The 26,815-nt window shown below is 56.4% G+C and overlaps 1 protein-coding gene across 3 annotated transcripts in view; it reads left to right on the top strand.

The window, feature by feature from the left end:
- SCUBE1 (signal peptide, CUB domain and EGF like domain containing 1) overlaps positions 1-26,815 on the top strand; it is a 143,891-nt gene that overhangs the window by 53,088 nt on the left and 63,988 nt on the right. For all 3 annotated transcript variants that reach the window (XM_028827624.2, XM_015150522.3, XM_077949395.1), the window contains exon 4: positions 980-1,114. In XM_028827624.2, the coding sequence (XP_028683457.2) occupies positions 980-1,114 (135 nt within the window). The remainder of the gene's footprint in view (positions 1-979; positions 1,115-26,815) is intronic.

A 26,815-nucleotide genomic window follows, 5' to 3' on the forward strand; every position in this document is an offset into this window, starting at 1 on the left:
CACCGTACCACTGCAGCACAGCCCGACGGAGGCCACCGTACCACTGCAGCACAACCCAATGGAGGCCCTCGTACCACTGCAGCACAGCCCGACGGAGGCCCTTGTACCACTGCAGCACAGCGTGATGGAGGCCACTGTACCACTGCAGCACAGCCCAACAGAGGCCCTTGTACCACTGCAGCACAGCGTAATGGAGGCCACCGTACCACTGCAGCACAGCCCGACGGAGACCCACCGTACCACTGCAGCACAGCCCGACGGAGGCCCTCATACCACTGCAGCACAGTGTGATGGAGGCCACCGTACCACTGCAGCACAGCCCAACGGAGGCCCTCGTACCACTGCAGCACAGCCCGACGGAGGCCCTCGTACCACTGCAGCACAGCCCGACGGAGACCCACCGTACCACTGCAGCACAGCCCAACGGAGGCCCTCGTACCACTGCAGCACAGCCCAACGGAGGCCCTCGTACCACTGCAGCACAGCGTAATGGAGGCCACCGTACCACTGCAGCACAGCCCAATGGAGGCCCTCGTACCACTGCAGCACAGCCCAATGGAGGCCACCGTACCACTGCAGCACAGCGTGACAGAGACCCCCATACCACTGTAGCACAGCCCGACGGAGGCCACTGTACCACTGTAGCACAGTGTGACGGAGGCCCACTGTAGAGTACCATCATGGTGCATCCCCATGGAGTCCCACTATACCACTATAGCACAGCACAGTGGAGGCCCACTGTAGAGTACCACTGTGATACAGGGCTGGTGGAGGCCCACTGGAGAGTGCCACCATGGTGCAGGGCCGTGGAGGCCACTGTACAGTATCACCATCATACAGCACCAGGGAGGCCCTCTCTGGAGTCTCTCCCTTCAGGGCCATGTGAGGAAATTCACTGCATCCCTGTCCCGCCAGCCCATCGTGCCCTGCTTCCAACTTAGGTGTGATTTCTGTTCCCATTCTCTTCCTCTTCTCACAGATGTGGACGAGTGTCAGGACAATAATGGTGGCTGCCAGCAGATCTGCGTCAACGCCATGGGCAGCTACGAGTGTCAGTGCCACAGTGGCTTCTTCCTTAGTGACAACCAGCACACCTGCATCCACCGCTCCAATGGTGAGTACGGCCTGTGCTGACCAGGCGTGTCCCCCCCCAGGATGGGCAGCCCCCAGAGTCTCGTTCTCCACATCTCAATTCTGGGGCCCTCAAGGTCAAGGCAGGGAATTTTGCTGGTAGTCTGAATGACTGTTTTGCACGTCTGGTATTGGTTCTGCACGGGCCTCCTTCCAGCTCCTTCCCTCTGCCTGCTACACTAGGGCTGCGGGTGTTTCTCGTGTTTATATGTGGGGCCGCAAGTGGCACATGTGACCAGAGGAGCTGTTTTCCTTTCTGGGTTGGGGGCTGTCTGTGGCCGGGAAGAGTGGGGCACCATTCTCCATGGGCTCCTTCTCCAAAAGGGGCTTGAGGCTACCCAGGCTGTGTGCCAACTTCTCTGTCTCCATGAGCCTGGCAGCACCAGCGACTCCCTGCTGCCTGTTCATTGGGTTTTCTGCCAGGAGAGGGTCCTTGTGGTCGGGAGCCTGCTGTTTGGAGGCCAGGCAGGGTAGCAGGCCAGCCTGGGGAGGTGCAGAGGGCCCCAGGAAGACACCCCACCAGCTGGAGCACTAGGTGGCAGACCCAGGCTGAAGTGGAGCCTGGCTGCCAGCCAAGCCCAGCAGGCGAAGGGACTTGGTGTTAGGGCATCAGTGGTCAGATCCTGGAGTTTGGGCTCAGGGCAGTGGGGCTATGAGGTGGCGGCAGAGCTGGCCAGAAAGCCAGGACACATGTGCTTGGAGGAGTGGGACTTCCAGGCAGAGAACAGCATTTCCTGAGGCACGTCTCTTGCTTCAGATAATGCAAGGTCAGGCATCTTGAGGCAAGGCTGTGTGCCAAAGCAGAGTGTGCTGTGAGGGCAGAGGCAGGAGCCAAGGCTCCCAGGGCCTGGCTGTCGTGAGCTGTCAAGGAAATAGATGCAAGGAAGAAGGCCAGGACTGCCCCAGCTCGAGCACGCCCCCGTTGCTGACCCTTAACAAGGAGGAGGTGCTGGAGGCTGGTGGGCCTCGGGGGCGTTCCTGGGAAGGGCGCGCCTCTCTAGGACACAGCACCTGCAGAAGGCTCGGAGAGGGGCTCACGCTGAGAGATGGGGAACCAAAGGGCACGCACTGGGCTCCAGGCCAGCCAGACCCTGTGTAAATCCAGCTCCTCCCCTCCCACGCAGAAGCCCTCCCATGGGCAGCTCTACTGACTGCTCCCCAGCTTCCTCGCCCGCAAACTGGGGACGTGGTGTTACCCGGCAGTTCGGAGATGGAGCAGGACCCTGGGACGAGGTTCCAGCCTCCCGTGGGCAGGCAGGAGGCTGTGAGGTGCAACTCTGCCAGCCCAGGCTGGAGTTCCATTAGAAAACAGTTCCTGAGAAAGTGAAAGCAAAAACATCTAAAAAGTACTCAGGATAATAAAGTGGAAATACTCAAACAGGCTCCTTAGGATTCTTAGTGTTCATTGCCTCAAAGACAGGACGGGCCTGCTAATCATGGCTCTGTGGTGTCCCCGGAAGAACAGAAAGCCCGAGCTCCGTGGCTCCTGGCACTTGCTGCTGTCACATTGTCCACACTCCACCCAGGTGGCTCCCGGGCATCAGGAGTTTGTTTTGCGCCTTGTAAGACCTCCCAGTTGTGGGCTGTGGGGCCAAGCTGCCCACGATGGAGGAAAACCCTATAATCCAGGACTCTGAGCCCAACAGGTTGTATAAGAAGCAGATTTATAGGGACAGAGTGAGCAAGTGCGGGGAGGGGCCTCTGCTTTCATCCGGGGAGGGGAGTTCACAGAGTGACTGCTCTGAGCAGGCTGTAGAGTCCCAGGCCAGGGTGGTGTGAGCCTCCTTTTCAGCCAGGCTGTGTGTGCTCTGTTCCGGCTTTCTCCCCAGCAGGGCTCCAAGTGGAGCTGAGGCCCCTGGTTGAAAGGAGGGGCCTCAGTGCAGTGGGCATGTCACACCTGCAGCCACAGCCTGTTAGTTACAGGTTTGGCCTGTAAGCATCTGCTGCGCTGAGGAGGTTACAAACCTTAGCGTCCCCCACAGGACTGGGGTTGGGGAGGGGATGATGTGGGAACAGTGACAGCAGGAGCTGCCTGTGCTGAGCCAGGCATGGGCCTGAGCACTGCCCAGAGACCAGCTCACTCCACCTTTGCCACTGCCTGGTGAGGCTGGGTTGTGACGCTGAGGAAGCCAAAGCCCAGTGAAGTTAGGGAAGAGGCAGAGCCAGGATCCGAGCCAGGCACACCAGCGATGGGGCTCGCTCCTCGGGAGGTGATGCGGCACGAGAGGAAAGACATGGGTGGTACAGCAGACGGTGCTGGAGCTGATGAGAAAGCGAGATGGGAAGACTGTGGGGAATGTTCCAGGCTGGGCATGTGCAAAGGCCCTGGGGTGGGAATGGGCACATGAAAAGCAGAACAAAGGGTAGGATGAAGGAGCAGAGTGCGCGAAGTTGGAGGAGCCCAAGGCGGGAAGGTGGGGGCTGGACAACATGGGGCCTGGTGGGCCGTGGCAAGAGTTTGGATTTTGGGCAGAGGTAGCTGTGGGAAAGCTGGTTGAACAGAGGTAGGAAGTGATGCTCAGGGGAGAGGGGAGGCCATCTGGGGGAACGCCGACACTTCCGGGGGCTGGCATGACATAAATTGTGCAGGGGCTAGTGTTGGATGGGACCCTGGGTACACGTGGCTCACGCCACCCAGATGCCCCAGGCGGCCAGATCCTGATTTTTAAGGAAGCCAGGAATCCAGGTTTAACCAGAATATGGATTTGGGGGCCTCAGTCCCAATCTGCATTAACCAGCTTGTTGGTCAAGGAAGTGCCTTCTCTCCTTAGGATTTTTGTGTGGCCTCTCCTGATTTTTTAGTCTGGGCAATGAAATCAATCTAAAAAACAACAGATAACTTATCAGATTGCTCTCCAATGACAAGCTGCAGCATTCCAATGGGTTTCCATGGCTGTGTGGAAATCCTGAAGAGGGCAGAGCCAGCACACAGCACGGTGGCCAGCTGCCCGTGAATGCCCGTGGGGGAGACAGGGACCTGGGGACGGGGCAGGTTGTCTACCTCTCTGAGCCTCAGTCTGTTGTGACAATTTCCCACCATTAGTGTCAACTGCAATAATGATTGTTATAGCTCAAAATTAGAGCATGTCAGAGGAGCTAAGCCTGAGCTTGTTTTGCACACAAGTGACCTCTGATTCCCATAGCCCCTGGGAGGGCTGATGGAGCCAGAGCCATTTGGCAAATTAGATTCCTCCTATCACCTGACTCTTCCTCATGCCTGTCCAGCTCTTTGGGGCCTACCCCCGAGCAGGGAGAAAAGCACACAAGCTGGTTTTGATTAGATGGAACCAGATGCGTGAGAGGAGTTGGCCCAGGTCAGTCCAGACTCCTGGCTGAGAAACACAGGGCTCAGCCCTTCTGAGTGGCCCCGCTTCCTAGGTGCCAGAGCACACCCCGGCCCATGGAGTGGCTGCGACCCAGGCTAGGCTTGGGAGGATTGGGTTCTCAGCTCCAGCTCTCCATGTGGCCTCTGCACAATTACTATTGCCTCTTTGGGCCTTTTCAGCCATAAAATGGGCCTAGCTTTCAAATTTTCCCCATTTGCAGGAAAATGCTCTGGTCAATCAAGGGCAGCACCTGTCCTAGGATTAGTGACTGATGCAGGCAGCTTCTTCGGGTCTTTAGAACACAGGTGTGATTTGGGGGGGCACACACAGGCTGCTCCTCTGTGCCTACACTGGGTGGGAGGGAGTCAGAGATGTTGGGATCTGGCCAGTTTCCCTCTACTCAGCACTTCCCAGCTCAGGTTCTGGTCCCATGATAGGACCCCCTACCTCCCACTCAGCCCTAGCCCAATAAGCACTGACAATCCCTCCTCTGGCCACAGCCCCAGGGGCCCGCCCGCTGCCCCATCACACCCTTGTGCCTGGTGTATCTAGAAGGCAGCGTCTTCAGGCTCTCTCCCTCTCCCACACTGCTCTTCTTGTCTCTAACTTGTGACAAATTGATGCCACAGGAAGATGTGGCCTCCTGGAGGAACTTTCTCCTTTTCTCTCAGTGTAGAATTCTTTCTTTCAATCTGACCAGAATCGAGCTGGGAGCAGAAAGGGCTCTGAAAGGTCTCAGTCCTGCTAGCTACATGAGCGCAGGTCACTTGTATTTACCTGCTCATTCGTTCATTCATTCATTCATTCATTCATGTGCCGGGTGCTCTACTAGCCCCTAGGATCCGAGGCATGGTCCCCTGGGAAGCGTTCGGCGTGGAAAGGGGATCACATGCTAAGTAGAGGTCCTAAGAGTTCCTGTACAGTCATGTGCTGAGGGGAAATGCTCCAGGGATTCTGTGGCTTTGGTTTCCTCATCTGAGCAGCAGAGACTTTCATGACGTGGTCTCCTCCTCCACCTGGTGAAATATCGCCATTCCGAGGGTGTAGCTCTGACACTGGGCCGCACTGGCTGCCGGGAGCTTTGGGTCTGAGATGCCCCTGGCCCTCCGTGCAGGAGACTGTCCTGCTCGGCTCTGCGCTGAAGCCTCATCACATGCCCCCTGTGGGCTGGCCTCAGCCTTGGTGGAAGGCACCAGAGTGAGAGGAAATGTCACATTGTCTCCATCGTTGTAGGAAACAGCCCAGGCTCACAGCAGGGCTTCAGGCCCAGAGGCCTAGGCTGTATAACCCCAGCTCCTCCACGGACCATCTCGTGACCTTGAGCAAGTCACCTAACTTCTTTGTGCCTCACCTGTAAAATGGAGGTAGTCATAATACCTGCTTCGTAGGGTTAAAAAGGTATTGAAAAGACATTTTCAATAAACACGGACTCTTATTCATGTGATTTGTGACAGATGAGGGAACTGAGGCCCTGAGAGGGCAGGGCCTGGCCCAGGGCCCCACAGCAAGCCAGCCGCAGAGTCAGGACCCGGGAGCTCTTGGAACAAGGCTCTGCTGACATGTGCCAGGTGCTGCACGGGAGCCTGCGCATTCAGCGGAGGGGGAGGGAGAGGATCAAGAGGCCAGCTTTGTCCTTGAGGAACTAGCGAGCTGGTGGTCCTGCACCTATTCAGCCTCAGGGCTGCCCTCCGGAGTGCCCAGCCACCCATCCTTCCTGCAGAGGTCTGAGTGGTGTCCCCGCTGGGCACAGGTAATCAGGAGTCACAACACAGAGGGAGCACCAGGGCCCTGCTCCTCACCCCGCCCTGTCTACTGACGGCTTCCACACTTAGTCCCCAGTGAGAGCACGCTGCCCACGGGACAGCCCATTCTGAGCTAAGCCCTCGGGGAACACTGTTGGACTCTGCCTCTTCTGTGCCCCAGTGACCGCCTCTGTCCCCCGCCCCCTGCTGTTGCTGGCAACAAGCTCCAGAAAGTGGTTTTCTGCCTCATGGTGCCTGTGTCCCTGCAGCTTGGGAGCTCCCTGTGGGCAGGGACTATGGTCCCCACATCTCTGAGTCCCACTGCCAACTTGGGCCTTTGGAAAGGACAGAGGGAGGAAGGAAGACAGGGAGGTGGGAATGGGCAGAGCCAGGATGGGACGGGGAACAAGGCAGGGTGGCGAACAGTTCAGTGTGGACATTGAGGAGCATCGGAACAGCAGTGAGCTCACAGCGCCCTCGGTTCGTGCTGTTAGATATTGGTCAGTGTGGACTGGTGGACCTTGTGGTTGGGCTGGGCAGGGGGCCGGTCAGTAGGGGTCCTCTATCAATGAGGGCCCCCGTTTGGGAGAAATGAGGCCACATGCACAGAGAGCCTGCCGTGCAGCTGCTCTGCTGGGGTTTTATGCAGTGGAACAGGCCGTGGGGCAGCCTGAAGTTCTCCCCGCGAGGACTGCATGAGTTCACCTTCCGGTTAAAGTTTGGAGTTTGTTTAAACACATGTATAAATACATGTAGGAAACCGCATTGCCCTCCCTCCACAGGCATTCCTTGTGGGACTCGAGCCCACTGTTCACAAAGCTCAAGACTTGGCATCAAGAGTGATGGTGGTCCCAGCCAGAGTCAGAGGTGGGGGCCAGCAGTAGGAAAGCTTGGCGTCCGGAATCAGTCCCTTTGTGTATAATGTGATGATGATGATGATGATGATGATGATGATGATGATGATGATGATAGCAAGAGCCGCATCCAGTGCATGCTTGCGCATGCTAGGTCCCGCTACCAGGCACTTTCCATGCATTTTCATTCATTGCATCTTTACAGTACCCCATTTTCCAGATCAAGAAACTGAGGCACTGAGAGGTTAGGGAACTGCAAGATTGCCAGTGGCTTCGGGGGATTGGAGGTCTGCCAGTCTGGCCCCAGAGCCTGGGCTCCTGCCTGCCTGATAGCGAAGGCAGCAGCAATGGGGAAGGTTCTGGGACCCCTCTCAGTTGTCGGCCCAGGTATGGTGAGACTCAGGCAGGGCCTGAGGTTCAGCAGAGATGCCTTCACAGCTGGCACCACCTGCAGCTCCAGGCACCGAGTATGCCTCTTTAAGCACCGAGAGTTCAAAAGCCATCTTGTGGTAGAAATTTCCTGCAGTGTGGCACGCACTTCCCTTCTCCCTTCACAGGAACAGCCTGAGTCGGCTTGGCCTCTTTTTTCCTACAGTTCAGGATTCTTGTTATGAACTCAGTTACGCAGACAGAAAACGGTTGCTAATGTTTATCCCCACACTGAATGTCCCCAGACCTCTGGCCTAAAAGTAAACGCTTTTCTTTTGACACTGCTGTTACTGACTGTCAAGCACCAGTGTGTTGCCGTGGGTGTTGCTCTGAAGATCACGGCCGTATGTTTCCATACACAGACCAGGTAAGAGCCCGTGGGCTCGGGCTTGCTGATAAAATACGTGAGCTTTAGAGCAGCTGCCAGCCTCGTGGGAACCATTGTCACTCATTTCCGAGTATTTGCTGGATGACCTCTGGTTCAATTGAACTTAGTTATTTTGCTTATAAAACCCATCCATGAAGCATTTGGGGGATCTGTTCATTTTATCTGTAAGCTTGCAAGGGCAGATACCTAACAATAACTGGAGTCAAAACAATAGGATTTTTAGAACTTTGTATTTTGAAATAATTATAGATTCATAAGAAACTGCAAAAATAGTGAAGAGCGGTCTCAGATACCCTTCACCCAATTTCCCCCAATGGTGACATCTTACATCACTAGAGTTTAATATCCAAACCAGTAGTGGGATGTGGGTACAGTGTGTGAGTGTGGCTCCACGCCGTTTATGACATGTGGATCCACATCACGACCACCACAGTCAATAATTCGCATTTAGTTATCATTGAATAATATCCAAAGCAGTACACTTGTGAGAATGAAAAGAGATACTACTATTAATTATGCCAGGGCTGTGGGTATCAACTGGGACTGTCCCAGGCAAAGCAAGACATTGGGTCACCCTAATACTGCTTCATTTAATCCCTTGAACCCTCAGGTGGGTATAATATCCGTTGTAATTCCTCGAACGCTGTGAGCTGATTACTAGCCGCTCTCATGTTGCAGATGTGGGCCAGAAGCTCACAGAGGCAAACGGTGTGTCCAACGGTGGCAGGACTGGAACCCAGGTGGTCTGGGTTCAAATCATGACCCTCTCCCACAGCTGTCTCTCAGTGTTTAAAGGAATCACAACCATCCCATGGCTTCCCCCTTCTTTTTTCAAGTGTGGAAATTGGGTTTTAAGGAGAAGAGGGACCTGCCTGCCCAATATGCTGGTCAGCCTGTGGTCCCCAAATCTACATGTGCCTGGGCAGGGCGTGCTGGATAAGGAGCAGGGCCAGGGGCTTGGCCAGCGGGCTGTTCAAGGCAGAGGAAGCTGAGCTCAGGGCTGGAGCCAGTTGGGTATGGAAAGGGGTTGGAGAAGCCCACAAGAGGCCGAGTGTGGTGGCTCATGCCTACAATCCCAGAACTTTGGGAAGTCGAGGTAGGCAGATCACCTGAGGTCAGGAGTTTGAGACCAGCCTGGCCAACATGGAGAAACCCCATCTCTACAAAAAATACGAAAATGAGCCAGGCATGTGGCGCACTCCTCTAATCTCAGCTACTTGGGAGGCTGAGGCAGGAGAATTACTTGAACCCGGGAGGCAGAGGTTGCAGTGAGCTGAGATCGCGCCGTTGCACCCGAGCCTGGATAACAGAGTAAAACTCCAACTCAAAAAAAAAAAAGAAGAAGCCTGCAAGAGCAGGTGGCTTCTGAGGTGGTGGCCAGCTGATGGAGAGAAGGTGGGTGGTCAGCAGACAGACGGGCCAGAGTGACATAGGCAGGATGCTGCTGGGAGGATTAAGGCGGGGGATTGGGTAGCAGCAGGAGTTTCTGGTAGAAAGAGAGGGCAAGGGGCTGGCAGGGTCATCTGGGCCCAGACCTTGGTGGACAGCAACGGATTTGGAGGCAGCTGGCCTTAAAACACCACTTCAAGTAGGGCTCTGGAGACAGGGAGCCAGCAACCCTGGGGAAAGGCGCAAGCTTGTTCCCTCACTTTCCCGGAATGATGTCTGGAGCAGAGAGAGTCCTCAGATGCCATCCACCATCCTGTGCTATCTGACTGCAGGCAATTCCGTGGCTGTCCCAGGTCCACAGCACCTGGTGGGGTGGGTGCTCATGTCCGTCCTAGTGTCTGTTTGTTTTACTCCATGGGCCTCACTGGAGGGTGCTTGAGCCTCTGGCCTGTGCCTGACACTATTCCTGTGTGGTTGCTTTTGATTCAGTTCCAGCCTAGCTGAGACCTGGGGCCAGTGCCTCTCCCGTCCCCAGCGCCCTTCTCAACTCCCTTCGCCCTGTCAATCGTCCAGCTGCTCCCGCTGCCTGGGTCCCTCCGTCAGGCCAGCCTGTCCTCGCCCCATGGCCCGGGGTCCTCTGACACCGAAGATTGCAGCTTATTCCGGTTGACCAGAGGAGTCGTCGTCCCACCAGCCGTGGGAGACAATGGGCCCAGGAGCCTGAAGTCAGGCCCAAAGCTGGCGGAGCTCAGAGGGACGGGACCCCGTCTAGCAGGAATTTGGACTGTGCCGTGAGAGTGAAGGGTGCCCTGTTGGCCCTGAGGAGAAGGAGAATGAGCCCATTTTAGGAAGATCGCACTTGCCTCAGTTGTACAGGTGAAGCAGGGAGCAGGCCCAGAGAGAGCACTGGAAGCCATCAGGGTCTGGAACCCACATGGGGACAGCAAGGGGAGAGGGCAGGATGGCTGAGGAGGAGGTGACAGGAGGGTGGCCGGGGGAGGTGACAGAAGGGTGGCCGAGGGAGAGGTGACAGGAGGGTGGCCGAGGAGGGAGGTGACAGGAGGGTGACTGAGGGAGGCGGCAGGAAGGTGGCTGAGGAGGAGGTGACAGGAGGGTGACTGAGGGAGGCGGCAGGAAGGTGGCTGAGGAGGTGACAGGAGGGTGGCCGAGGAGGGAGGTGACAGGAGGGTAGCCAAGGAGGGAGGAGACAGGAGGATGGCCGAGGAGGAAGGTGGTGGGGATGTATGAAAGGACGGTGACAGAAGGAGGGCTGATAGGGGAAGTTGGCAGGAGCATGGCTGAGAGAGGAGGTGACAGCATAGCAGGGGGAAGGTAGCAGGAGGATGTCTGCAGGGGGAAGGTGACAGCAGGATGGGTGAGGGGAAGGGACAGGCAGATGGGTGAGGAGAAGGGACAGGTGGATGGGTGAGGGGAAGGTGACAGCAGGATGGGTGAGGGGAACGGACAGAAGGATGGGTGAGGGGAAGGGACAGCAGGATGGGTGAGGGGAACGGACAGAAGGATGGGTGAGGGGAAGGGACAGCAGGATGGGTATGGAGAAGGGGCAGGAGGATGGGTGAGGGGACGGTGAGAGGCTTGGTGATCTGACTCTTGGCAGAGCCCTCTGTCTGTCCCGGGTTTACACTTCAGCGAGGCCTGTTACCCCTGTCACATAGGTGCGGAATATTTTAGCTTTGGTGGCTCTGGACAAGGTGGGGCCTTGTTCTCTTCGTAGTGCGGAACCCTGGAGGTCTGGGAGACCTGGGGCTCAAGGCAGGGTCCACCGGTCTCTACTTTGAAAGAGGCAGACAGTGCCGAACCCTGCCCAGCGCCTTGCTCAGCATCAGATTCAAGGGGTCCGGGAAAGCCTTGTGCAGAGGGCCACTGCCCACCTTCCTCCTCCTGACTGGCTGGCTCAGGCCTGGCCCAGCCTGGGGCTGTGATCAATTGCAGGGACTTGACTGGCTTGAGTGAGGAAAAGCTCAGGATTCAAGGCTTCATTGGGGTTAGGAGCTTGGGACACTCGTGGAGTTTCAGATCCCCCTAGGGGATTGGGGACATCAGGACTCTTCTGCCATCTGTACTGCACTTTAGTGACCACGTGCCCGGGCCCCTGCATTCCACCCCCACGGGTAGTACTTGGAAGCCCCATTTTTGTGCCAGGGCAGGTCCTTTCGGAACTCACAGGCTGTACAAGGGTCCAACCTGAGGCAGGTCCCGACCAGACAGTGCGTGGAGGGCTGTGACAGAAGCCAGACAGGGGCTGTGGGAGCCCAGGAGAGCACGCCCCTGCCCACGCCGTCAGTCAGCAAAAAAGATTGCATCCTACTTCATTCCTGCTTCTATAACAAAAGAGCTGAGACTGGGTAATTTATAAAGATAGAAGTTTACTTTTCACAGTTCTGGAGGCTGGGAAGTCCAAGATCAAGACTCTGGCAGATTCACCATGTAGCAAGGACTGCCGTGATGGGGATTCAGTTTCAGCATCATTTTGGAGGAGACATAATCATTCAGACCATAGCACATGCTTCCTGTGTGGTGGGCTTAAAAATAAAGGTTTCTTTCCTGCTGGCACTCAGACCCCTAAGTGGCTGGAGGTGAGGCCCTGCACAGCATATACCCACCGAGTCGGCCACTGTCAGAAGCACTGCCAGAGACCAAGCCCACCCTGCCTCTGGGGCCTGAGCCCCCTGCTCCAAGTCCACAGCCGTCTCAGGACTGGCTGGGGGCTCCTTGAGAGTTACTTGAGAGTTTTAGGGTACAGGTTTCCTGGGGTTGAGCCAGAGCAGAGACCTAGTGAGTCTCCCCAGCAGCGTCTGGGGCAGCCTGTATCTGAAACCCTTTCCCTGAGCCCTCTTTCCCACCCCAGACTCTAGTCCTGGGCCCTCCCACCAGCCTCCTCCTGGCTGGTCCTTGAGCCTCCTCTTGACTCCGTCTTCCGCTCTGCCTCTCCCACTCTGGCTTCTCTGTGGCCTGCAGGCTGACTGTCCTTCCCCTATGCCTGTCTCAGCCCACAGGTGTCCTCAGCAGGCCCAGCTCCACCCTCCCGCAGCTCAGGTATCCTCAGCAGGCCCAGCTCCACCCTCCACAGCTCAGGTATTCTCAGCAGGCCCAGCTCCACCCTTCTGCAGCTTTGCTGTGGTTTCCGTACAGGGTCGCCTGATGCTCACAGCCACGCTGTGACATGCTTTGGATGAGTACTAATGTCCTCATCGTGGGAGGGAAAACTGAGCTTCCCTGAGCTACATCGTGGAGCAGGACTTCAGGATCAGGGGCTGGATTCTGATGCCACAGCCAGTTCTTTTTATCCTGCACCATCCGCTTGCAAACTCAAAAGAAACAAAAGCCAATGGACAGAGACCCACAGGCCCTCCTGAGCCGCCTCAGCCACATACTGATAGGATCCTATCAGTGTGCCTAGCTGTCAGGTTCCTGTTGGCTCCTGGGACGGGACTCCTACAGGATCTGAGCCAGGCCTTGACCTGAGGGGCCCTAGCACGGCTCCTGCAGGGCCAGAGACATCCCCTGTCCTGTTCCAGGGTTTTCCATCATCGACTGAGTGCTGGGGCAGCATGGCTAGGGACTTCCTGTTTAAGGAGAGGGGAGATGGCGTGGCCATGCCACCGAATCCCATCCCAGCCTCAGCACCTGCCTCCTTCAGCCACTCCTTGGAGAAGATCAGCCAGGCAAGGGCGCCAGGCAAGACATGTGGGGTTGCAGGTTCTCCTCGCTCCCCTGCCTGCTGCAGACCAGGTGGACGGGAGAATAAACAGCTCCCTTGCTTACTGGAGAGATTTATGGTGCTACTGGAGGAGGCCTGTCCTGGCCCTGTGCGGTCCGGAATGGCCCTCGAGGCGGGGACAATAAATCCAGCCCATTATTTTTTATGAGCCTCCCACTCCATAAACAACTCTTTTGGCTGGTAAGCCAGCTTCACGGCCCTCTCCTGGCCTGGCCTTGAGCCGGCGCCAGGGGCATCCCCAGCCTGACTTCACATCCGTGGTGTAAATTTCCCCTAAGCTGCAGAACGTTCAAGTCTCCCAGAGTTGCGGGTGCAGGGCACGGAGAGCTGCCACCCAGAGGGCACTAGGCCAACAGGTAGCTTGCGCAGCCCTGGCATCCTTCTCTGCCACGAGTCCTGGGGCAGACATTCACATATTTTATGATAGAATTGTTTATGAGAATTACAATGAGATCGTATGTACAAGACATCGCCCTGTGCGGAGCCCGGTCCGGATCACTGGAACTGTGCACAGCTGTCATACGCATCATAGCCAAGCATAGCACCCAGACTCTGACACGAGTCATCAGATCCTGAGAACAGTCTGTGTCATGGAGCTACCCCATTTTGCAGGTGAGCAAATGGAGGCTGAAAAGCAAAGAGACTTGTCCATAGTGAAGAAGTAGCAAAGGCAAGATTTGCACCCAGGTCCAACCGCCTCCTAAGATCAAAGACACTCAATGAACAAATGGATGGGGGGCCAAGGGCAGGGGTGCTGTGCAGCCCAGATGCCCCGTGACACAGGGAGCCCCTGCCTCGCCGTGCTGCCCTCTGCCTAGGGCTGCGCTGCCGTCTTTTGCCTGAGTTAATGCGGCAGCTGCCTCACAGGTCTCCCCGCCCCACAACCTTCTGGCAGCAGCCAGAGCCACTGCTCGGCCCGACCCTCTGGCTCTGTCATTCCCCACTCAAGACTTTCCCATGGCTCCTGAGAGGAATGTGGTTCTCTGCAGCCTCTCCTTGCTTGCCATGTCCTGAACCAGACACAGTGAACTTCTCATCCCGGCCTCCGCTCACGCAGCTCCCTCTGTCTGGAACTCCCACTCATCCTGACTGCCCATCGCTCACTGAGAACGTTCTACACCTTTTCCCTGCACACCTCCTGATCCCCCAGGCGGGGCCTACTCTCCCCTGCCTCTGTCTCATTCACGCCCCACCCTCAGCCTCCCTGCCCTGTCTCTCGTGTGTCTGCTCCCAGGTCTTTCTCCCCCAAGTGAGACACAAGGACCCCCTTGGATGCAAGGACCCCCTGGCCCCCCAGTGTCCAGCCTGGGGTCCGTAGGGAGCAGGCAGTCAGGAAGAGCTGAGGCGACATCATGGAGCTGATGTGCGTGAGAACCGAACGCATGCTGCCCTGGAGGGAAGCTGGCCTGCATGCCTGTTCTAGAGTGAAGTAGCAGAAGCTCTGGAAATGCCATATGTCCCTGTTGGAGGTCACTTAGCATGTTGGTGGCAGAGCTGGGACTTGTCCCAGGCTCCTAGGCTCCAGACCAGCACCCGCCCCCCACACTGTAGCCCACAGCCTGGGGTTTGTGGGCACAGGCCCCGTGCATGGAAAGCCATGCAGATCTGAAATGTGGGTTCAGAAACCTCCAGGCAGATGCCTGGTTGGCAGAGTGGGGAAGCAGTCGAGGTCATCCCGGGTCATTAGGGAAGGGTCTGAGCCCTCCCTAGCCTCATTAGGGAAATTGGGTTGTGACTGTGGCCACAAGGCCGATCTCCTGGTGGGATGTCTGCCTGGCCACCCCTGGCCGCAGCATTCTCCAGGGCCTCGTCACCCGTCTGAGGCCAGCCAGGTGGGTTTTTGTCCCCCGGCTGGTGGCTGCTTGATTGTGTCACCAGACTCTTTCAGCATGTACATCCCATGGGGCTTCTTCCCTTCTTCCTCAGCCCCCGACCCTGGCTCCTCCTTGGCCTCAGCCCTCTCCTAGCTCTCCCCCAAGCTTCTTGAGTCTCCTTGCTGACCAGCAGTGGCCACTTCTCCAGCTCTGACCCCAGTGCCAACTGTCCACTTGACGGGGACCCCAGCTACAGCAATTCCCACCTGCTCAAAACCAAACGCAGCATCTTCCCATCCTCCCAGACCTGTGCTTCCCAGAGCGTCCCCCATCAGTGGGGCACCAGCACTGGGGTGCTGCCTTGACCCTTCCCCTGTGTGGCTCCCACATCCCAGGGTGACCAGATCCTGCGTCTGAGCTCTACTCACCTCCCAAACCCAGCCAGTTTGCTCACCCCTGCTGCCCTGCCTTCTTCAAAGGCTGTGGTTGCTAATTGGGATCCCTACCTCTACGTCATCCCCCTTCCCTCCTGCATCCTGCAGCCCGGGCACTTTCTCCCCCAAGTTCCTCCGTTATCAGGCACTGTTGCCTTCCTGCCTCCCAAGGCCTCCCACAGTCCAGTTCCTCTCTCATGGTTCCTCCCCATCTGCCTGCTCTTCTCCCTGTTATGGCACACGTGCCCTTTACTGATTACAACCTTGGTGTGTGTCATCCTCTGCCTTTACTGCCATTTCCCATTCCCCTCCCTTCCTGGAGAACTCTTAGTCATCCATCAAAACCCAGCGCACTTTCACCTCCTCTCTGAAGCTGTCTCTGACTCTTAGGCAGGTGTGTGTGTCTTCCTCTTGACTCGCGCTCATGCGTTTGAAATGGGTCAGTCCTCTACTGCAGGACCAGTCCGTGAGCTCCCGAGAAGGGCAGGGATGTGTTTAAGTCATCCTTGTGTTTCTCACGCCTCACACAGGGCAGGGCGCAGAGGAAACATGCCGCATGGGAGTGCAGAGGGGACGAGACCGTCTCGTGAGGGAGTCATGCCCGAAGTGTGTGCATCGTCAGTTCACAAAGTGCCTTCTCACCCCTGGTGCAGAGCGGTGTGCTCAGCCCGCTGCCCGGGAGAGGGCTGCCCGGCGCGTCGTGGTTTGCTGGGTGCTGCACTGCCGTCCCGCCTTGCTCCCTTCTGCAGCTGGTCAGCTTGCAGTTCTGCCAGCTTCTCTCCATGAGGCCTCTCCAGCAGGACAGCCCCAGTTTGTCTGTCAGAAGCGCAGAGACCCCCAGCCTCACTCCCCAGGCCTCTGCGTGAGCTGGTTCCTGCTCCAGAACACCTTTCCCTCCTGCTGCCCAGCCTCGACTCCTGTGCCCCGGGGCACATCACAGAGCGCCTGACTCCCGTGCCCCGGGGCACATCACAGAGCGCCTGACTCCTGTGCCCCGGGGCACATCACAGAGCGCCTCGACTCCCGTGCCCCGGGGCACATCACAGAGCGCCTGACTCCCGTGCCCCGGGGCACATCACAGAGCGCCTGACTCCTGTGCCCCGGGGCACATCACAGAGCACCCACACATTTGACTGTTGAGTGCAGCAACAAGTCAGCAGACTTTTAAAGTTTGAGTCAATGGCGGGAATTGGCTTACGTCCCCAAAGTGGCTGTACCTGCCGATGATCCAAACGTACCTACTGTGCGCCGAGCCCATGAGCCCCTTTCGTCCTTGAAGGGCCATGAGAAGTACCCACCGCCGCCCCTCATGCACAGCTGAGGGAGGAGAAGCGAGCACCACTGCTTGTGACAGCCCCGGGCTCTGGCTCTGCAGCCCCCGCTCCTTTCCACAACATGTGGGTGGACAGTGGTGGAGAGTCACTGGCTGGGGCTCAGGGGCGCTGCTCACATCCTTATAGATTCTCCTGTTCGTGTGTCCACAGTGCCCTTACCACTGTCTCCTTCAGGGTTCCCAGGGCTGCTGTGGGAACACTTTTGGGATGCTGCCACCTTGGCCCCCATGCCTGGGCACCCTCCATCTCGTCACCTGCTGGAAAGGAAAAACAGACCTTTTCCCCCTTCATGGCAGGCCATGGCCAGGGCACCTGCCTGAGTTCTCTGGTGGTAGGAGCTATACGACTAAGGGTGGCACCAGACAGCCTGTCCGTCCGCCATGGCTTCCTTTAGGGTCCCTGTGGAGGGCAGGGCAGGGTTGCCAGATAAAATACAGAGTGCCAATTTAAACTGGGATTTCATATAAACAAGTAATTTTTTTATTACAAGTATGACCCATGCAACTTTTGAACATGCTTATACTCAGGAGGTATTGGTTGTCCATCTGAAATTCAGATTGAATGGGGCGTCCTGTATTTTTATTTGCTAAACCTGGCAACCCGAGGGAGGAAAGAAGGACACCTCCAGCCTCCCGGGCCTTGGAGGAGTAGAAGCTCCGGGGGTGAGTGAGTCTCTCGACCAGGCCTTCTCTGGTGCAAGACCCCGGGTCTGTGGGGGCAGAAAAACTTGATTGTGGTGGCACCTAGTGGCCAGCCTGGGAAATTTCAGGAATCAAGGGAGAGGAAGGTGGAAGAAACTAGGCAGGGCGGGGTCTCCAGGTAACAAGCCAGCGTGCAGGGGAGCGGGAGGGGGCCAGCCTTACAGAGCACCCGCCGCAGCTTGAGGGATCTGAGCTGGAGCCCATCACCTCTTTACTGCCCTTGAACACTCTTACAAAAGAAAGTTTTAAGCGGGGCGTGGTGGCTCACATCTGTAATCCCAGCACTTCGGGAGGCCGAGGTGGGAGGATCACTTGAGCCCAGGAGTTCGAAACCAGCCTGGGCAACATGGTGAAACCCCATCTCTACACAAAATACAGAAATTAGTCAGGTGTGGTAGCACACACCTGTAGTCACAGCTACTCCAGAGCCTGAGGCAGGAGGATTGCTTGAGCCCTGGAGTTCAAGGCTACAGTGAGCTGTGATTTGATTACACCACTGCACTCCAGCCTGGGCGGCAGAGTGAGACCCTGTCTCAAAAAAAAAAAAAAAAAAGAGGGTTTTAGTCTCCCCATTTTATAAATTAGGCCACAACAGGTTCTAAAACCACATGCCTTAGAAAGGACTGGGATTGGGATGCAAATCAGAGCTGTTGAATCAACCTGCCCCACCTCAGTGTTGCCCGGCCCATAGAGCTTTCTGTGGCTCTGCAAATGTTTCGTGGTCCTCCCAACTGTCAGAGACAGAACCACCTCCCATATCACAGAGGTAGCTTTCTGGGGGTTCCTGGTGCTAGGACTAGTCAAGGCCCTGGGGTGGGGAGAGGGTGCTGAAGGGAGGCTGATGTCCATCCTGCTTTCTGAGAAGCATGCCGGGAGCTAATCACAGTCCCAGCTCTGTCTGTCCGTCCATCTGTGTACACAGGGCATGCCTGTTGGTGAACCGCATGGCAGTGACTTGGCCTCAAACTGAGAATGAGCGTATGGGGTTGGACACCCTTCCCTCCTGGGTCTCAGCCCAGGGCCTGCACACAGGTGATGTTTAGCAAAGGTTTGTCAATTGCAGGAGTGAAGGAATGCGTGAGTGGAAAGATCAAGGGCAACAGTCCTTGTCACCCATCTCCTGATGTGCCAGAAAGAGCGCTGAGCTTGACTGAAAGTGGGAGGCTGCATATGGACTCTGCACTGACAGCTGCGTGACCAGGGCAAGTCACTGCCGGGTGACCCAGGACAGTCACTGTCTCGTGGGCTTCAGCCTCCTCATGGAAATGGAGAGGCTTCACCTAGATGCGCTCCAAGGCCCCTTCCAGTTCTGGCTTTCCAGAAAACCAATCCATTCTGGGTTTTTGCTTGTGTGTAAACACAAAGCAGGACAATTTCTCTTGGAGCTGTGCCCCATGTCCGTGCCCGGCGAGCTCATCAACCAACCACCCTGCAGGTGTTTATTGGGCACCCATTCGGACTTCACTGTGGTCCGGCCTCTAGGAGAGCAGATCAGGAGGAGGCACAGACAAGGAGCTGGCTGGTTGGTAGAAAGGCCTGCGCCTGCCTGGAGTCCTGGGGCTGGAAACCAAGGAGGCACTCCCTAAATACTTGTGGAATGAAGGGGCACATAAGCACGCGAGCAGATGAACGTGGAAGGCGTTGGGAGCCAGATACTACAAGGTGTGGGCTCTTGTGGCTGGACCAGCTGGGTGGTGAGTGCTGAGCCAAGGCTGTGCACACCCAGGACGACTAGTCCTCTGGGGCCCTGGCAGGGGCCTTTGAACCCTGAAGGAGGGCCCAGGGTTGGTGTCAGAATAGAAGGGACGGTGCTGCGAGTGTGTGGAGTGGGTGGGAAGGGGACCAGACAGAGTGGGCCAGCCTCTTTGCTGGGTCACACACCCAGCTGGGACCCAGGACCCCAAGAGGCTCTGGGGGATAAACTGTTTCCCCTACATCCAATATGGCATATTGGCCAAAGCAGAGGGGGCAGTGAGGAGGAGGACGAGAGGAGCAGAATTCCCTTGAGGGCCATCAAGGCTGCCAAGTGGGTACCAGAGCTGATGAGGTGTGAGGTGAGCACTTATTGGAGGGGCTAGAACCACTTTGGGCTTTGCCAGTGGAGTGGCCACCAGGGCATCGGCTCCCTACTCCCTCACACAAGGTAGAAGACCTGGGGCAGCAAGTCTCTTAATCTCTCGAAGCCTCAGCATCCTCACCTATCAGGTAAGCGCTGGTTGTACCTGGCACTTGGTCATTGAGATGTTCAGTTAGTGAGGTTTGCAACGAGCCTATTGTGGGGCCTGACACAGGGGAGCTCTGGGGAAGTTGAAGCCCACAGTCTTTGGTCACTCGCATCTCCCAGAGGGGACTTCCCCTAGGGATGCTGCCTGGGGTTGGCTAGGCTCAGGGTTAGCTGCGGGTTCTAGTCTGGGGCAGCCAGCTGTTGGTGCCCGGCAGGCCTAGATTTGCCCCAGAGGATGTAATCTGGGGGATACAGGGTGGGAGGCAAAGCCTTGTGTTTCTACTGAAGCCGAGGCCGCACAGTGAGAGGCTCTGTGTGCCGCTCCAGGGGCAGATGCTGTTAGCATGTAATTAGGGGATCAAGGGGGAGCCAGACCAGCAGCCAGGTCTGGGCCTGCAGACAAGCATACCGCTGTTGTCTGAGAGTTGGCCCCTGTTCTGACACAGTCCAAATCCAGAGTAGCTGAGCCCAGGCCGCTTACCAGTGAGCCTGGGTTCATCAGACGGTTCCTGTGCATTCACTGGGTGTTAGGCATTGTGCAGGGGACGAGGGCAGAGAGGTAGCTCAGGCGTGGGCCCTGTCCTTTTGAGAATCCCCCATCTAAAGAGAGGGAGACAATGTGTAACAGCTACAATTAGTGTGGTGGGTGCTATGAGCAAGGAGGGGGCAGAGGAGTCCCAGGCACGGCCCCAATCCAACCTAGGCACTGTGGAGAGGGTGAAAACAAGGAGGGCTTCCTGGAAGAGGTGACACAGAAATAGCATCTCAAGTAACTAGCCAGAAGTGGCCATTCAGAGGAGGGTGAGAGCATGTCCCAAGCAGGGGAAAGCACCTTCTCAAAGGCCTCAGGGTGGGAAGGGAGGGCGGGTTGTGCAGGGCGGCCACCAGGCTGCCCCTCACCAAGGGCTCGAGGAAGGATGAGCAAGCTGGAAAGGCAGGTGGTGGGGGTCAGGGAGGACCTTCAGTGCCATACTGAGAATTTTCAGCCTAACCCTTTGGGCACTGGGTGCCAGGGCATCGAAGAGTTTTTTCGTTTGTTTGTTTTGCTTGTTTTGTTTACAGTAGGAAGACACAGTCAGATTTATGCACTAGAAAGTTCCCTCCGCCACTGGAGAAGGGCAGGTCTTCAAGTCAGACAGACCCGGGTTTCAGTTTCGCCTCTACCTGCCTCCCATGTCCTCATCAGTGACCACGGGCAAATCGCTTCACTTCTCTGAAGAGCTTCTGTTACATGGGGATAAAGCTACTTACCTTGCTGGGTGATGCTGTAAAGGCTTCTCTGTCTCTGCCAGGCCCTGGCTCCGCAGGGTATGTTCCCAGCCCACGGGGGGCTCTCTGTGGATCTGAGGAGACTGGCAGGGCAGGATCAGAATCGGCACCCTGGAGAAGCTGTCGTTGGAGATGGCCTTGGCGGGACAGTGTGTTGCGGCTCCAGCTCTGTCCACTGGGTTCAGCCCCCACACCTTACTTCAGTCGCTAACCTCTGTGCGCTCAGTGTTCTCATCTGTTAAGTGGACGTAATAGAGGTTGAGCATCCTTTATCCAAAATGCTTGGGACCGGAAGTGTTTCCAGTGTTGGATTTTTTCACATGTGGGGACATTTGCAGATATATAATGAAGTATCTTGTGGATGGACCCAAGTCTAAAGATGGAACGCGTTTGTTTTATGTACTTCTTGTACACATAGCCTGAAGGCAATTCTACATGGCATTTCAATAATTTTGTTCATAAAACAAAGTTTGTGTGAAGTACTTACGTGTAGAATTCTCCACCTGTGGCATCATGGCAATGCCCAAAAAGCTTTGGGTTTTGGAGCCTTTCAGATTCTGGATTTTTGGATGAGGGATGCTCAGCCTGTGCACAGCCCCTCATGGGCTTTTCGGGGAATCTGTGAGGTAAGGAGTCTGGTTTGTGGCAGGCCTGGCGCACAGGCAGCTCCGATGAACGCAGGAGGCTGCACTGTTGCCATCGTCATCTCTCCCACCAGCCCGGACCCTACAGCTGTTCTGCACCCTTCCCCCTGGGCACCACCTCCCCCCGGTTTCCTTCAGCCCCCCTTCAACGTTGGTGGGAGCTCGTGTTTGTTTTTCCCTGCATGGCTTGGACAGCTTGCGGAGTCAGGGTTGGGGAAGGCAGCCGCCACCTCCCACTGCCACCCCCAAGGCTCCAACCTCTTTCTTGACTCCATAATTTTCTATTGATGAGGCAAAGGGAGGAAAATCCCTTCCTCCCAAGTTGAGGGGGAAGGGCGGAGCAAGGTGATTGTTCTTTTCTCCCTGCTCTGCCGTTCCCAGCTTGCCGTCCCTTCCCATGTATTTAAGGGACATGGATGCAGAAAATGATGTTATTGATGAAGTCGCCATAGCAACGACCCTCAGGAGGCACACATTCCAGCTTTGTTACCCGGCTGTGGCGGCAAGAAAGGCCCCGCTCCTAAGTACAAACACACTGGGCCGCGCGGCCCTGCTTGAGATGCATCCGTGAACTTTGCATTGCAGAGGATGTGATGTACGCGCTGGCTCAGGGCCAGGCAGACCGCGCCGTCATTTCTTTCCGCGAAAACCCTAGTGGAGTACCCAAGAATGACCAAAGGCCTTGGGGGAAGATAGGCCCCAGTGGGGAAGGGCTGCTGGGGCCTGTCAGAGTCCAGAGGAGATGGCGACCTGGGGGAGGGCCCATCGGGAGGAAGCACCGGGCACTTGGAGAAGAAGACACAGCCCGGGGCACATCTTCCCCCACGCTGTCCCAACCTCCGTCTGCTTGTCTGGAAGGTGGGCACGGTGATGCCCGCTCCTCAGGCTTGTGAGGGTCCAAGCGAATGAAAGTATAGTCAGGGCTCAAGTTCATACATCACGTCTTCCAGAAAACTCAGAAGCAGCTCTTAAATGTGTCCAATCCAGCCCTCCTCCCAGTCCCCATCACCACTGCCCTTCCACCAGACTTTGTCCCTTTCAGAGTGATAGCAACAGCCTCTCCCCTGTCCTGGCCTGCAGTCCTGGCCCTCCAGGGCATCTTCCGCACAGCCTCCAGAGATCTGAAACACAAGCGTGTCGCTCCCCTACTGACAACTCCCCTGTGGCTTCCTTCTGGCCAGGACAAAGTCCCACAACAGCCTATCTGTGCGCTTAGCCAGCACCTCACTCACCCAGACACTGGGACTGCACATTTAGCACACTCCGGGAGGCAGGTGCTGCTATTGTCCAGCTCCACATAGGTGGAAACCAAGGTTCGGGGTGAAGGGGTAAAGGGCTGGCCCGGGGTCACGCAGCAAGTGGCAGCCTGAATGTGGACCCGGCATTGTGGCAGCAGAGCATCTGTCCTCTCCTTGCTCCCTGGCCCATCTTGGGCACCAAGGAGACACTTGGTCTGAGTTTGCAGCATATAATTGGATTTGGATGGTTGGATCAGATTAGATTCGACCTGGCGGGCCGCCTGGCCTGACGGGCATCAGGCCTCTGAAGACCAGGATTTCTGGGAATGACTCTGAAATTCTCTCTCACTTCCCATCAAGAAGGGGAGACCAGCAGGGCTCTCTGCTGAACTTGCCTCTCCCTGGTTCTCCCCTTATCTAGGTCAAGGGAGCTGTCCTGTGGCTCCCAAGAGCAGACGTGACACAAATCAGGGAGCCACAGGAGGATGGAGTTTTTGAGCTGGAGCCCTTCCGGCCCTCAGGCTCACAGAAGCCTGCTCTGGGCCTGGGGCTTGGGGTTGAGCCTGAGTGGGCTCGGCCCCTGCTCTGGAAGAGCTCACAGGCTGGCATCAGTGGACGCAGCCTGCAGCTGCCGCTGGCTGCGTGGGCCTGACTGGCTCAGGGGAGCTGGAGGAGGCCCAGGGGAGCCTTCCCAGGTCACGGCAGAGCGGGTAGAGTCACAGACCCACAGATTCCTTTCCCATCTGGAGTCCAGGCCCATCCCTAGAGCAGAAGGGCTTGGAACCAAGCACCTCGCATGCCTCAGGGTTCACCTTTTCCCCTTCAAATCTCGACTTGGCCCTCATGGCCCCGGCCGCCATCCAGAAATACCACCTGCAGGAGGGGATGAGTTGGCATTCCTTCCCGATAGCTCACTGCCCTCAGACGGCCCCTCTGGGAGAGGGCAAGGAGGGCATGCCACCTGTTCTGTCTCTGAGGTTCGGAGGCACAGAGGATACCACAGGTGCTCCAGTGGGTGGGGCCAGTGCCCTATCCCTGCCCCAGCCTGCCACCCTGGTCCCTGTGTCGCTGTGCTTTGTCTGTCAGGTGAGGAACTAGAATGGGCCATCCTTAGATCCTGCTAGTGCTGGGGCCTCTTCCTGTCTAGGATGCTGTGTTAAGTGAGGAGGAAGGGACTGTTCCACAGTGACCATGGGACTTCTCAGAGCCTTTAACTTGTGCTGCGAATTTCCCACATCAGGCATCCAAAGCACTGTGTTTCTAGCACACGCAACTAGGGATGCCGCAAGAACGTTTTCAAAATTCTAGCCTTGCCTCCTAAAATAACAGACAACAGGCTTCATCTGTTCCGAAATAGGGGGCTTTATTTCTTCTTCCTACCTTGCTCCCTCCTATCTCCATTCTCCCCTCTCTTTCCCCACTCATTCTTCCCTTTCCTTCCACCCACTGTTTGCAGATCCCTAACCCTCCGCCAGGCCCTGTGCTGGGTACTTGTGATACTGAAAATAATAAAGCTCAGGTCTCCCCATCCGGTTACCCACGGTTGGCAGGAAAGAGTGTGACGGAAGCAACTATTCCGATTTCCGACAAGGCAGAATGAAGCAAGGGCAGATGGGAGTGCTGTCACAGCAGCCTTGCTCTACCCAGACCCTCCCTGTGCCTCCCTTGATATCGTTACCTTGTTTGAGCTTCCCAGCAACCCTCAGGGGCAAAGATTATTACATCCCCATTTCACAGCTGAGAAAATGGACATCCTGTGCCGCAGGGGAGCTGAGGCTCCGTCCTCACCTCAGGGCCTGCCAGTGATGGCTGTGGAAGGTCAAAAGTGGAGCCAGGGTGTGCGCTTCGTGGAGAGGCTGCTCTGAGAGCTTCAGGGGACGTAGCATCTGAACTGGCCTTGGATTTCGCTGGGCTCCTAAGTCTGGAAACAGTGGCCAGTAACAGGCACCATGTAGTCGCCCACTCTGCACCACGTTCCCAATCCTGTTCCACCTAGGAAACGTCTGCTCCCTGTCAGCCGTCTGGGTGCCACAGGTATAGCCGAGTGACCCCAAGGCAGGAGAGCTTAGGCTGGGAGCCCGGTGGCCCAGGTTCCAGCCCTGCTCTATGTGCTGGAACACTCATTTCCCGCCTCACGGGCTCATTTTCTGTCTCTGTAGGATGGATAGACAAGATGGGCTGCAGGCAGGGGTCCAACCCTGACCCTCTGTGGTTCTCCAGACACAGAGCCTGTCTGCTTGTGGCCTCCAGAAGCCAGTGTTGCCCCCGCGTGGAGGTGAAAGCGATGCAGCTGACAGTCGCTGATGGGCACCTGGGAAGCCACAGCCAGCCTCCAGGCCAGGCAGCAGCAGCCATCCTTGCAGTGGTTGTAGGGTCATTTTGAAATGTGATAGTGATGCTCCCCCGACCACCCTTCTGGGGGAGGAGGCGCCCCAGAAGCACTCAAGCTGAGCAGACTCCAGCCTGACCGCAGCCTCACCACGCAGCAGGTGAGCCTGGCTCACGCAGGCCTGACTGCTGCATCTCAGGGAACCCCGTTCTGGAAAATATAGTTTTCAATACAAACATATGGGTTGTGCTAACATGTAATACTTTTTTTCTTTTTTTTTTTTTCTTCTTTGTTTTTTCTTTTTTTTTTTTTTGAGACGGTCTCACTCTGCCGCCCAGGCTGCAGTGCAATGGCGCGATCTCAGCTCACTGCAGCCTCTGCCTCCTAAGTTCAAGCAATTCTGCCTCAGCCTCCTGAGTAGCTGGGATTACAGGCGTGCACCACTATACCTGGCTAATTTTTGTATTTTTAGTAGAGATGGGGTTTTACCATGTTGGCCAGGCTAGTCTCGAATTCCTGACCTCAGGTGATCCCCCTGCCTCACCCTCCCAAAGTGCTGGGATTACAGGCGTGAGCCACCACGCCCAGCCCACATGTAATATGTTTTTTGTCTTGTTTTTAAATAAGCTAATGAGTAAATGTAAATTTCTCTCTGTGATATCTAGCCAGTCTTGATCGCTGTAACACATAAGCCTGTCCATCAAAGCGATTTGGCCTCCTTTATAATTGTCAGGAATGTAAAGAGGTCCTGAAGCCAGTCCCACTAACAATCACCGGCCTGTCCCTTGCCCTCCGTTGCGGAGCCGGTGGGGGCTCCCATGCTGGGGGTGCTGGGTGAGAGGCAGCGTGCAGGGGGCCTTTCTTGGGGTGTTGAGTGAGGATGGCTAATCACAGGACCTCAACTCCACCTCAGGGTCTTTAGGTGGGAGATGAAGTGCTCCACCCGCTTCCCCAAGTTGTTGAGAGGTAAAGTAGAGACCTTTGAGGCCAGCTGACTACAGATAGGACCTGGGGCTCACCCTTCCCAGCTCTTCGATTCTGTTACTTAGCGTCTTATTGACTGTGGGTTACCACAGTCCATAGTCATGCGAGATTACATCCCCAAAGTGTCCTTCACCGAGAAAACAACAACATCTTGGCTCAGTGTTAAAGTCTCTGGAGTCTTAAGAAGAAAGATCACTTAATGGCAAGTCCACGATGAGGGAGAAAACTGAATGACCTCTAGAGTTTAATATTCCATTACCCGGGGCTCCGGCACGCATCAGCTCCCCAGTGACAAATGTATGGTTGGTGATGATTAGCAAGGCTTCTTGTAAATTGTGATTCTTTGGCTGGGAAGGGAAATTCAATCTCCCTTTCTTCATCGTCTGTAATCCTGAGCCAAACAAGGGCCCGTAGGCTCTTCCCAGCTCAGGAAGAGAGCACAGATCTGCTCGCAGCATTGATCGCCTGTGCCGGCCATAGGACAGCCCTAGGATGTCACATGGGTGGTGGCATGGGGAGACACGGGGAGTAGAAGGCAGGAGCCAGGAGGCTTTGCGGAACTGGTGGAGTTTGAGGGAGGCCTAGGATTTAGTTTATGGAAGATAGGAGAGGGTGTCCGGCCCAGGAGGAAGGAGCAGCAAGGGGAGATGGGGCACCCTCGAGGGCTGCTGAGCAGGCATTGTGGGATGGCGAACCGTGGAGTGTGTGCAGCTGGGAAGAAGCTGGAGCAGCAGGGAGCCATGGAAGCCAAATGAACAGGGAGTGAGGGGGGCTGGACTCAGCCCACCGCTGACAACAGCCGTCGGTGATGGTCAGGGAGATGGCTTGCTGGCCACCACCCAC

This window comes from Macaca mulatta, chromosome 10 (genome assembly GCF_049350105.2).
Source record: "Macaca mulatta isolate MMU2019108-1 chromosome 10, T2T-MMU8v2.0, whole genome shotgun sequence".
NCBI classification, from domain to species: domain Eukaryota; kingdom Metazoa; phylum Chordata; class Mammalia; order Primates; family Cercopithecidae; genus Macaca; species Macaca mulatta.